Source organism: Copadichromis virginalis, linkage group LG13, assembly GCF_057382275.1.
Source record: "Copadichromis virginalis isolate Kocher_CV1m ecotype Utaka linkage group LG13, C_Virginalis_male_GT1.1, whole genome shotgun sequence".
Lineage (NCBI taxonomy): Eukaryota > Metazoa > Chordata > Actinopteri > Cichliformes > Cichlidae > Copadichromis > Copadichromis virginalis.
In genome coordinates, this window is record NC_140630.1 from 20,927,653 (window position 1) to 20,940,633 (window position 12,981).

The 12,981-nt window shown below is 40.8% G+C and overlaps 1 protein-coding gene across 4 annotated transcripts in view; it reads left to right on the forward strand.

Moving 5' to 3' along the window:
* The window catches only part of LOC146695635 (uncharacterized), a 107,910-nt gene that overhangs the window by 85,275 nt on the left and 9,654 nt on the right, over positions 1-12,981 (forward strand). For all 4 annotated transcript variants that reach the window (XM_085477951.1, XM_085477952.1, XM_085477953.1 and 1 more), the window contains 18 exons: positions 723-827; positions 992-1,045; positions 1,518-1,571; positions 3,558-3,611; positions 3,703-3,756; positions 4,244-4,288; positions 5,186-5,218; positions 5,368-5,412; positions 6,344-6,370; positions 7,497-7,550; positions 8,142-8,186; positions 8,529-8,573; positions 8,671-8,733; positions 9,169-9,204; positions 10,667-10,711; positions 11,209-11,352; positions 12,319-12,385; positions 12,483-12,611. In XM_085477951.1, coding sequence (XP_085334077.1) covers positions 723-827; positions 992-1,045; positions 1,518-1,571; positions 3,558-3,611; positions 3,703-3,756; positions 4,244-4,288; positions 5,186-5,218; positions 5,368-5,412; positions 6,344-6,370; positions 7,497-7,550; positions 8,142-8,186; positions 8,529-8,573; positions 8,671-8,733; positions 9,169-9,204; positions 10,667-10,711; positions 11,209-11,352; positions 12,319-12,385; positions 12,483-12,611 — 1,099 coding nt within the window. The remainder of the gene's footprint in view (positions 1-722; positions 828-991; positions 1,046-1,517; positions 1,572-3,557; positions 3,612-3,702; positions 3,757-4,243; positions 4,289-5,185; positions 5,219-5,367; positions 5,413-6,343; positions 6,371-7,496; positions 7,551-8,141; positions 8,187-8,528; positions 8,574-8,670; positions 8,734-9,168; positions 9,205-10,666; positions 10,712-11,208; positions 11,353-12,318; positions 12,386-12,482; positions 12,612-12,981) is intronic.

Consider the following 12,981-nt stretch of genomic DNA (forward strand, 5'->3'; position numbering starts at 1 on the left):
TACAATACAATAGGATGAAATATGTGGGATGTGATGTAATATGATACAATATGCTGTGATATGATAAGATGTGATACAGTTCGTTAGGCTTGGATGTGATACAAGGCAGTACAGTACAATGTAATGCAATAAGATACGGTGAGATGAGATGTGATACAATATACATTTTTCTGGGGTCAGTGCTGAAATGCCATTGTAGATTTTATGTGCGCCGTAAGTATGTAGCTGGCAAAAAAAATTCAGTATCCACATGTAAAAATGGTCTTAGTAAAAGCTGTAAAGCAGCACTGCTCAAAGTCACTTGAGCAAAATATCTGGAAAGTCCTTATCAAGATCGAGTAAACTCGTTTTAAAATACTCAAATACAGCATTGCAACAGCTCACTAATCCTGCTGCACATACAGTATGTCCGAGTCACAACGTGCAGCAGTGCCAATGGAGTTGGTCCAATGATATTTAGGTTCTCACCTAAATGTCACAGTCAGTGAGTTTGACAAAGTTCACCACTCACCTCAGTGAGAGACACTCTTAGAGGCACTCTAGGTGGGTTCACATTATTTCTGCTCTGTGGACATTTTGAGAACACTTTATGTCAGTTGGGGTCTTGTCCTCCACCCAGGGGATGTGACATAATAAAGGGCGAAAATACAGTGTTCCAGCTCAGCCTGATGAAATCTTATCTGTGCTTCCACTTTTGCTTCCTGCCTTGCCTGCACTGGTAGAATGCCTGCAGTGTGTGCCAGACGAGAGTCCCAGGGCTGCCTGGACAGAAGGGAGAAAAAGGCTCCCCCGGAGTGCAAGGAGCAGAGGGCTTAGTGGGAGAAAAGGTACAAGTGACTCATTAGCATAGCAGACAATTTAGACAATTTACAAAAAAAATGTGACTTTGATTTGCATTGCACATCATGCTTTCAGTGCTCCTTCATGAATATTTTGAGTGCATGCTTGCGCTATTGAACACAAATCCATTATGGACTCCTTTTCCAAACAGGGAGATCCTGGGGTCAGAGGCCCGATGGGTAACCCGGGAAAAGAAGGTCCAAAGGTAGGCAAGAAGATGTCAAACGTAAACTTGTGAAATAACAAAAATGGATTTTATAAAGATATTACTATATGAATAACCCATTTTATCAGCATGACAAGAATGTGTAGAAGATATAGCCTTATTTTATGATATTGTTTGCTTAAATGTGCATTTAATCTGCTAGACAAAGATTTGCACTGAAAAAAAAGCTTTTCATGAATTTATTTTTGCATTATTCCTGAAAGCCTAAGTAGCTGTTCCACAACTCATATTATTCTGAACACACTTGGGTTTTCACTGCAGAAGTTGTTGCTATGGATACAGTCTTGTACCATGGTGAAATAGGCTAGGCAATTTCAAGTTGTGTGCTGGAAGATGCATTTTGAAATTTATGCCCAACAGACTTTAGTTTAAGGTTTGTTTTTTTTTCTTCCCTTTTTCCTTGTGAAAAACATTCACTTTTCCCTACTTTATTGCTTCTGCTTTCCTGCAGGGAGTAAAAGGAGAGAGAGGGTTCCCAGGCCCTATAGGCGATAAAGGTGATGAGGTGAGTGAAGAAAAAGTTGAATCTAAACAAATTAATCCAGTGGTTATCTAACCAGGTCAGAAGTCACCGTGACATTGAGAAAGAGGTTTTTCAAACGGATGTAAATATATTCTAATGTTGGCCTCATCTTAAAGTCTGTCTGCTCTCAGAGTCTGTTTTCAAAAGAAGCTATCAAAAGCTATCCGCAGAGCTGCATTTGCACTATGCCCTATCTCTTGCTCTCCAAGGAACTACTTTATGAAGAACAAAGCCTGCCCTGCGTGTTTGTGTGTGTTCATTTAAAAAAAGACAGTGTTGAAAGCAGCTGAGAAGTTTCCCATAGGTCAGCTTTCAGCACTGAACTGCCATGGCAGAAGAGTTTTACTAGCAGGCACACTTGCTACTAGATTATAACAGCTCAATAAAAGACATGTTTTGGTCAGATAGCAGGTTTATTTTTCTTTCAGTGATCAAAGAAATGCATGCAATGGCATCTCTAAAATATAGCAAACAATACACTATAGGGCCTAGTCGCCAAATAAATTAATAAAGTTGTCGCATGATGAAGTGCCCCACAGTAGAAAATGTGATGTTCTGCTGCTTCTGCATACTCAGATAAGCTCTAAAGGAAAGAAAATACAAGCATAAGCTCAGAAGTCATTACAGTGTATAGAAAAGCTTTTGAATTCATCCTTTAAAATGTAGCATAGATTTTAACAAAACAGATGTGACATCACAATGACCAATAATTTAATTTATCCACATTTTAAGAATATATGCTTGATGTGCTCGGAGCAGCACAGCTGACTTTCAGCATGGCCACATAACTCTCCATCAGCACTATAGTGTTCGTACAATATAGGATCCAAACAGAGAACTCCAAGGTAGACAAAATAATAAAAGGCATGCCTTTTATTAGGTTGACAGAAAAGTCCAATAACTACATCCAACTGGGAGTTAATAGAGATCCTAGAAAACCACAGGGAGCCAGGAACAACAAGGATACACAGGCTGAAGGAATGGCTCTATCTACACACACTGAGCACTGATAGGAAACTGGAGACTAGTGGGGAACAGGACACAGCTGAACATAATTAATACAGGTGAGACTAGTTAGGGCACAAACAGGAAGTAAAATTAGAATGAGAAACGACAGACAACAAGCCACAAAGAGCTTCCAGGTCAGGAAAATGAAGCCAGTGCAGAAGTGCCCAAAATCTACATTCTATGTGAAAGCCACCAGCTGTGGTTGAAAATAAGACTTTGTGAAGTCTATGGAGAAATGTTTTTCCGTCTTGACCTCAGGAAAGACTTTCCTCCTGAGTTCATGGGCTCACTCACTCATTCTGATTCATACTAAATAAAAAATTAAGTCTATTTTGTAAATCTCGGCCATGTATGTTTCAAATTGGAGACATTTTCTATACTATGTAACCACGTGTGCATTGGCTAGCAAAATAAATCACAAGTCATTAGCCAGTGAGTGTGCGGTTTCACAGTCAGACCCACCCCTTCTTGTCACATCTGTTTTTTTGCAACCAAGATGGTGATGGTAGAAACGTTCATCTGAAAGCTTCAAAGAGGAACTTCAGAAGCCAGTTTTCGTGCTCTCTGTGGCCACAGCTGTAACAAGGAGACACTGAAACAAGACGGATGAACAAAACATAAATAAGCTCATTCAGGGAATGCAGGAAGACAAAGACAGAAGGAGGAACAGATTGGGAAACGCTGAGAGAACTAAACAGACAATTAACAAACTGAAAGTAGCAACTGGAGTGAAATACAAATCAAAATTCAGAACTAGGCAGGAACCAGAACTCAGAGCTACAGACAGTTATTACCAGAAATCCATGAAGTAAGCACAGAAATCAGAGACTATTTCTGCACATGTGTAAACCACTACATTATGAAGCCACTAGTGATGCAGAAAAATATTAATGTAATAATTCTTTTGATGATAGTAAGAAGTAAATTTAAAAAAATAATAACTAATTTTGTCTCCTCTAGGGGCCTTCAGGAGCACCAGGGCTACCAGGTGTGCCTGGTCGAACAGGGGCCCCGGTAAGAAATCCGTCCTCCATGTGGTCTAAAATTATGCAAAATCTCTTTAATTGTTTCATACTATAAAATAAGTGTGCTATTCTGTTTGCAGGGACTCATGGGTCGACCAGGTCCAACGAGCCAGCCTGGACCCAAAGGAGATAAAGTAATGTTTTTACTATTTCTGTATTTTTCTGCATACCACAGGCAGAGTGCACGAATTTCTGGATTTTATATACAGTGTATTGTCAGTGGGAGCGCACATTAAATGACCTGCTGGTTACATGAGTGCTTTCAGCCACTGCTTTAAAACCTGCGGTAAATTGTTTAGACAGAGTATATTAATGAAATTGCACTGTCCTCTTGTTTCCATGTGTGGTATCATGAATCTTAAAGACAGACTCATAAAACAGAAAAACAAAAAAACTGCAGTTGATGAATACTTGAAAATATTAAATAATTTAAGATTTTCCCCAAATTTTAATATATGCATCAAAGTGCTAGAGAGCAGATAGACGTTTCATGAGATTCTTTTTTGTTTCCCAGGGTCGGCAAATGAGATTCACTTGATTACATTAACATGGGACTGTGGCTGATAAACATTTGCATTTTCACAGACATGTTTAAAAATTCCTCTGGCTTGTGTTTGGCAGGGAAATGAAGGACCTCCAGGTAGACCAGGGCCTCCAGGGCCTCCGGTAAGTTCCTGGTGCCTCAACAAGTGCTATCTGTTGATAATAAGTCTCAAAACCTACATTAGGGTAATAGATTACACATTATTTTGTTACTGGCACTTTATCCTTTTGGAAACACTCTTATGGTTAGCGAGTTAAATGCATGTCCTCAGCACTTATGTTTCCTCAGTCTAACAGTATTTATTGTATCAGGAAAAGCATAAATGACAAACAGGTACAAATACGATGAAATCGTCACGACCTGCACGCTGGCATTGAGTTATGTTTCTTTCCTTTAAAAGGAAAGTGAGTAAGCGCTTCCAAAGGCAAATCTATAATTCATCAGCTGTCCCCTTGAACCTGCCTTGCCCCCCTCCCCTCACACCATGGCCTCATAAACTGCAGTCTGGGAGGACAAGAGATGGCTCAGTGGCCTGAAAAGGGCACGGGTATTCACTTGCTTCTAAATGAGAACCTTGACTCCTTCTACGTTTACAATAGCTGCCTTCTATCAATCTATCATGGGAAAAACATCATTATATGTTCTAATACTATACAAGAAGAGCAGATTACCTAGTTCTCATACCCAAATCTTTTTAATCAGTGTGCTCTTTTGTATTTCTGAGGCACTCGTCTTTTTGGAATTACGACTGGCTCAAGGATTATTAAGTCTACGCTTCTCTATGTTTTTTTTCTCCTCTTTTCACTTCTCACTCTTTCCCGCACTCTCTTCCTTTCTCTCTCTGTAATCACCAAATGAGCTATTGATCTCTCTTATGTAGCTTTTAAGGGCTTAGCAGTGTATAACTGCTTCAGACCTACTGTACAGTTTTCTGTAAGGACTCCCGGTGCCTAGAACTTACATTCAATGAAAAGAGCCTCTTAGAGAAGATGTCTGATTTACTCTGGGTTGTGTTGTAGGGCAACGGAATGGGCAGCCTGTACAAGCCACAGGTAAAGATTTTAAAAAACTTCAGATCATTGTCATTGTGATCTTCTGAATGCATGGTGCTGTGCAGAGCCTTAAGTCAAATTTGCTAGAAAAAGATTCTGTGTTTGTTGTTTTTGGCCCGTGTTATAAAATATAAAAAAATTCTTTGCAGAGCGGTGGAGCTATTTTAGGACCCCCTGGAGCTCCCGGTGCTCCGGTAAGTATAATCATTGTTGTGCCTGAAGCAAATCCTTTGCACTGAATTGTGGAGTAACACTAGCAAACAGGCATGTGGATACTGTCTGAGCTGCAGAGCCTGGGAGAGCTGAATAACAAATAGCCTGACCAGCCCTCTGGTGTTATCTTGGCTTCTAAGGCTATTATATCACAGTCAATCATGCTCATTGAGATCTGGTGGTTGGTGAAGGCCAAGAGGCTTCCTGACTCTCAAACAGGTGCCTCTTATCCACCCCAGGACACACAACATCATTGAAATGCAAAATGGACTTAGAAGTTCGGCTGCTCTGCACAGTGCCAAGCCGAAGTGACCCGATTTGCTTATCGGGTTCCCCCTGCTCCTCCTTATCAGACAGTTTGTAATCTTGTCCAGTCCTGAGAGACATTCAGTCACAGGCCCTGCAGGGATCCATCCACTAAAACGAACACTTAAGGTGGTGACAAAAAGTAGACACTCTGCTATCCCCAGTGCACAATGGACATGAGCCATAGCTACATCTTAAGGATGCTTCTCCCGGTACTGCATCCATCACAGGCCAACAGCACCACAGGAGCAATCTAAATAAAGGAGCATCTTCATCAGTGTTAAGGAGGATAAGCGGCTCAATTCATCAATAATTGCTTGTGCTTATTAATGTGGAAAATTGCTGGCTGGTGTTGTTTTAAGCCTTTTTGACTGGATTATATGATCCTGATCATTTTAATTGCGCTTGAGACAATATTACACTATTAGCATGATTTACACACAGAAAATAAGAGAAAAGGCAAGTAATAATGACTAATATAAATTTAAATGACAATAACATACAGTAACCACATGCCATTAAAGATGATATTTAAGATTTTTATGGAAGCAGTTGTCACTTTCACGGGGGTAATATGTCCGCTCTCCCTCTCTTTCTCTTTTTAAGGGTCCCAAAGGAGATGAAGGACCTGCAGTAAGTTGAAGCTTTTCATCGTGGGCTATATTTTTTGAGGCATTTGGCTGTTTTTGTGCTCCTCGCAAAAAGTCAGAGTTGCCAGTTGCTTGCTATAATTATTTCTATGGCTTTCTACTGGATAAAATAAGTCAATACAGCCTCAAGCCCGAGCACTTAACCACTTTCAGAAGAACTCCAACACACAGAAAAAAAAAAATGATCTCGACTCCTACAAATATGAAACCTTTGTACCATATTGTCTTGCCAGTGGGAACCCACAAACCCTCACTGCACTTCAAATGCCCATCCCCCAAACTCTGACGCCTGAAAACAGTCCACACAGACATGGGAATCATCCATTTTTCTCGGGCCCAGTTGCATTTTTTTAAATTTTCTTTATTTTTTGTTTGTTTGTTTTGTTTCACAGTGATTTTTCACTGGCATGTTAATTTGACATTTTAATAAATTGCTCAAGCGTCCGCAATGCCTTGGTTGAATTGCCCCAATCCGTCTCACAGCTGATCCTCTGGCTGGCCCGCTCTTCCCGTAGCCTGAGTAACGTATTCGTGACAATCTACATGTGTGACAATTACCTGGACAATCCGTCTGTGTCAGTGCCGGTCGCCCCTCTATTCTGTGTAATGGCATTTCTCCATGGCAGCGCGAGCAAGATGAGGTGGATAGAGGCCATCACTTGCTTTAGCACTGGGAATGGCTCTCTATTTTTAGTGAAGAAAGCAGGTGTGATTGTGATTGTCAAATGGCTTTCGTTTTTCTAATGAATATAAAGCCTTCAAGGTGTGACAGCATGTGTCCTAGGTCATTTGAAGTATTGTCCTCTCAATACCTGACCGAGATCATCAAGATGAGAGTGGGAAATGTGTAAAATCTTGGCCCCTGCAGAATTAAATTTATTCGCCTTCATCCATTTTTGATCTATATCTGCTCATTTATGCATGATGGTTGCTTTATAATGACACTTGTTACCTTCCAGTCGCTTATCGCCAGCCTCACTCTAGGACTGTGAGACAGAAATAACCTCATTCTTGGTTGGGAAATGGGGAAAGCGAGGAGGCTTGGGGGTTTTTTTTGTTTGTTTGTTTTTTTGTCTTAACATAACAGTTGGTGTATTTTTATCTCACAGGGGGAACCAGGGCCCATGGGATTACCTGGGCTTGAAGGGCTGCCGGGTGCTAAGGTAAACGTCAAGATACAAAGTTTTCACGATGACCGCCTGTTAAATTCTGAGAATTCCACATTTTTCTGAGCTGGAGCCAAAGTATTCATGTAATAATTAATAATTTGCACAATTACTTAAGGAATTTTCCTTCATTAAAAAAAAAAAAGTCCTAGAGGCATCTTTTCACAACTTCCTGCCTTTTCTGTGCAGAAGTGTTTCCACTGATTGGCGGTGTGTGACTGTGTGTTTTGTGGAAGGTTGATGGGGGTGGAATATTTCAGTTTCTCTGACATCCAGAGTAATTTATCCTTTCAGGGCCTGCTGTCAAAGGTTTGACATATGCAAAGCATTTGCTGTTGAAATATGAAGATCTTAAGGAAGTCATTTATAATAAATATATGTGTGTGATTTTTCTGAGGAGATATTTATAGTTTTTTATTAAGTGTTTCAGATTTTTGCATTGCACTTGTCCAGACACATAGCAGCCCAGCAGCTTTCATTATACGGAGTTTCTGATACCACTATCTGTGTGTCTGCTTGATGTGACAGTGATTTATAGTATTCTTTATGTTATGTATACATTATCTACCTAATATGTTGTGCTTCCAGGGGGATATGGGTTTGTCTGGTCCACCAGGGATGCTAGGTCCTCCAGTAAGTCCTCCATTTTTTAAAATTAATTTAGGACATACTTCTCTCTGATCAGTCATTTATGTTATTTAAGTCTGCCTCTGGCAACAAGTCAGTGATGTTTTTTTTTAAAGTAGACAGAATAATAGCTCTCAATTCCTATAGCACCAAACTATTTTGATTAATAATGCTGCCTTACACCTGCAGTCTGTTTGTGCAGTGTTTTGTTGGGAAGGTTTCTTTTGTGCAGCTTTTGTATGCTGGTCTCTGTATTTTAAATGGAAGGTTACAGGGGTGCTGTAGATATCACACTATCGAGGACCTGTCAAACACGGTCTGTTCTTTTCCCATACTTGTGATTGACAGGGAAAGCCCGGCGCTCGTGGAGAGCCAGGGATCCCAGGAGAGCCGGTGAGCCTGAGCCTCTAACTCTCTTTGAGCTGTCAATCTGTGCGTCATTCCTTTGTCACTGCCGACTGACACATTGGCTGTCTCTGTTCTGTGACAGGGTGAGAGGGGTCCGCTGGGAGAGACAGGATTCCCTGGGCCCGAGGGACCCCAAGGTCTTCCTGTAAGGATGCTACACAAATTCTGTCGCTCTTCCCTTAATATTATCACTACTAGATGTTGACAAAGCACCTTCCAATAATGTGCACACTAGAAACAGCGCTATTAAAACATGGCCGCATAGTTGTTTTACCATTGTAGTGTGTGTCTGGAAGAAAAGCAACACGATTCAAGGACAATATGAATAAAATACATATGTTAGCTTCCGCTTGTCCTGTAGATGATTACATTGCTCCACATAATTACCATCAGAGATGGTTTCTGTAATTTTCCCTGTAAGCGCACAATGGAACAATGTTCGCACAGCAATCAGGATCATTATCCCTTGGTTGAGATATCTCATTAACTGTGGAGATTACTAGGAGTGCAACAGTGCTGATCCAATCGAAGGCGGGAGCTGATACAAAATGTCTTTGTTTGTGTCGCGCTTCTTGAGCAGGGGAGACCTGGAAAAGATGGAACTCCAGGATACCAGGTGAGTTGTGCGAACGCGTTGCAAATCCCCTTATAGAAAGTGCTTTACATCAGCCAAGCTACAGAAAGATGGCACAGCAGATTTTTATCCCCCCTCAAGCTACAGCGTGCTGACTGCATTAAAGCTATTTGCATATTTGAGATTTTAACGATTAAAAAAAAAAACCTAAATGGAATCCTGCAGATTTAAGGCTTTGTTGACTTTTAGTCTTTTCACCCTCATTATACAGTTAATGCTTTCAGGCAATGATAAAATGTTTGTAATAGAGGGCAGTAGATGCTTCAGATTAAATATGCATTTTTCTGCCTGATGAACCTGGCCAAAATGGAAATAAATATGCATAAAAGTCTACTTTTATGTACCTGATCAAATCTACACTGTTTACTACATAATCACACAGAATGGTCTCACAGTATGGGCTTGAATTGCCATTCACTGCACATTATACAATCTAATACCCATACTCGATTGACTATGATTATTACAGCTTTTCTCTGATTTACAATTTTTTTTTCACCTTACACCTTAATGACAGCCCAAGTACTTTATTTTTTTTTTCCTTCCATTTGTTCATAATCTCAGCATCACACAGAGCCTTTCTATAGATAGGCACGACTTTTTGGTGGGGCAACAGTGCCATCTAGCAGATGGTATAGTTGCCTTCTTTAGCAAAATTCCTTGCACACTGCTTTGAGGTTTAATGTAATGCTCAGGGAAGCACATTTCAGTGGGCAAGATGATAGATTTAAGCCTCCCATCAGGCAGCGGGGAATACAGAGTACTGCAGATTAAAGCAGGCAGGGGAGAACGGCATCACAAAGCGATGCCCGCTTCAAAAACCACATCATGCCAGATTGTCTTTTGCATGGCTCCTGTAATCCAGCAGGAAATTGATACAAAGATGCTCCCAAATGTATTTCTGTGAGCAGAGTAAAGGGAAGCAATGAGGAGTGACAGAGAGGGACTGGAAGACACAAGATGTTGTGACACGAAACCAGAGACAGGTATTTTCTCCCTGCTCCTCTGTACAGTAGAGGCAGCTGGTGGGAAGGCGTTCATCATACAAACCAGGAGTGATGCAGAGGATCCGTGACATTGCAGAAGGTGAAACACTATACGGGGAGGAATTATGCCTGAGCTGAGTAAGACGCAATCAGTGCAGCGTCAACTGAAAAGCGTGCATTCCTCAGAGTCAAATAATTCATAAGAATCCTCTGCAAACATCGCTTATAGTGGATTTAACAGAAATTCAAATGAACAAATTCCAAATGAACATAATAGAATGACTGAGTGTTGCTCGCGCCCTTACACAATCCCAAACATCAATGCTTTGTGTGCAGCTACTAAAAAGTTTCAGGGTCAGAATAATTTCCTTTTACTGTTTCACTGCCTTTTTTTTCTTCTTACTCCTCAACAAAGACCTCAACTATATAACTATATTTTTTCCTTTTTCCTTTCTAAGGGAGCTACAGGTAGACAAGGAGAACGAGGATCCAAAGGAGAGCGTGTAAGCATTCCTCTTTTCTTAAAAGGAAGCTATTTTTGTGACTCCAACTATAACACACAACAAAAAGATTTTGATGAATAGTAATGAATAGTAATGAAAGTCTTCACTTCAGCACAAATATGACTAATCCCCACAAGCACATAAGCGCTAGATAAAGGCATTTAACGCTCAGTGCAGTTTGCTATTGTGTTTGCAAAAGCTTGGTCACACTTCCACAGTAATCTGTTGCAAACGCCTTTAATAGAGGATGCAAAATGAGGTTTTAGCTTTATGTTTGGCAGCAGAACCCCAGGACCAGTAACTAACTGGACACATTAGGAGAAATGGGTCATTGTGCACAGTATGTAAAGTTACAGCGGGACCTGAAGATTATAGTGACACTGATGCAGCTTTTTCTAGCCAGGAGTGGTAGCTGTAGCACATTCACATGTTTGGTGCCTCAACATCATACACAGGTGAGATATATCTGAGCTGCTACTTTTTTTTTAATGCTACAGGGTGATCCAGGAATTCCTGGAGAAAGAGGCGTTCAGGGCGAGAGGGGTCGCCCAGGAGAGCCCGGCCAAATTGGACCCATCGGTACCCAGGGGCAAAAAGGTGATCCCGGCCCTCCAGGACTCCTGGGGAGTGAAAGCCTCCTGGTGAGTTGAAAATTTTCACCGTAAACAAAGACAACCCTCCCAGATAATTAAAAAGCTTTACCGGGCAACTCGTTCCTTTGAGTTACCACCTCAGTTCTCATACACTGGGGGGGGGAAATGGTGTAGCTACAGCTTTCTGCATGAAACATCAAACAAGGCAGTGCAACGGGAACTTGCTGTTCTCTTTCTGCTCAGCGCTTCCCACTCCTGATCATCTAGGCGCAACAGAAGGTCAGAGAGGGAGTGAGACGGAAACCGAAAGAAAGACAGATATGTGGGCGTGCCTGGAGCTCTGCAGAGCAGCGAAAACACTTCCATCTGTCACAGACATTTTACACTTACTATATGCAGCCACAACCGTTATATAACACTCACAGGGATGAAAAACTGTTCTGAATGCAAAGATTTGAGGTCCAGGGATACTATTGTTTGGCTTCCTAACTGGTACGGCACAAAAAAGCACCAACAATCCAGCTGAGAAAGGTTCACACAGCGTGTGCTGTGTGCTGTGCGTACGTGCTCTATGCATGTATATTATTTCTTTATCCTTCCATACATATGGAGGCAAATAGAGCCAGTGTGACAAGTTGCACTTTCAGTCTAAATAGGCAGTGCATTACTTCAGAATTGGAAATAAAGTAACACCACTTTAAAGCTATAATACCAAATTTAATATTCGCCTGCTGAGTTTGGGTTCAGACGTTATATTAAACTGCAATGCAATGTAGGCTTTCAAGTCAGGAGGAAGCTTTAAAAGCTGAATTTAAACTGAATGACTCTGCCCTGCTTTTTGTCGAGTTTGGTTTGAACAATCTGCGTAGAAGAAATGTTTTATTTAGTAAATGTTCCAGATATCCACTTAATTATCATTTTTACTTGTATCTTTTTATTTTTATTGTCCCTTAATTGCTTTAGTTTCTCTTGTTAAGTGTTAAAATAGTGCTTTATCGCTATTTCCGCTCACAGGATGACTCCAGCTTTACAGAGGAACTCCGGATGTTTATCCGAAATGAAGTATCGAGGATTTTTGAAGGTAAAAAAACAAAAAAACTGAGTTTATTTTAATTAGTTTGGAGTACTTTTATTTTTTGTGTTGTGTTACCTCTAAGCATTCTTCTCTTGCTTCACAGAGAAGCTTTCTAGCAACAGCGGGCTACAGAAGACACCTGCAGGCATCTTAGCGTCGCAGATCCAAGGACCTCCTGGACCTCCTGGAAAGGATGGATTACCGGGCTCACCAGGAGAGCGTGGACCTCCTGGTAGGATGGCAGGCGGAACGGCTGCACCTTAATGCCACTGCTGGAAAAATACTATAATTTAAATATGAATGAATGAATAGAAATAACACTTGTAAAACCTGATTGCTGTTAATGAAACATGATTAACTTTAATTTATTTAATGAAAAGAAATTATATATGTACTCCTATAATTACTTCAGCAAACACACCGTGTGGTTTACCGAACCATACATTTAGCCAATTATATTTTAGAGAGGAAAGCGTCACATTTTTGTGAGATGCACCCTGTTGGTTGGCATCTCGTGTTTTTGTGATGTTGATTTGAAATGTTGGAGACTGGCTGGATTAGAGTCGGGCTTACACTTGCACTTTGTGCGGATTCATGGGTAT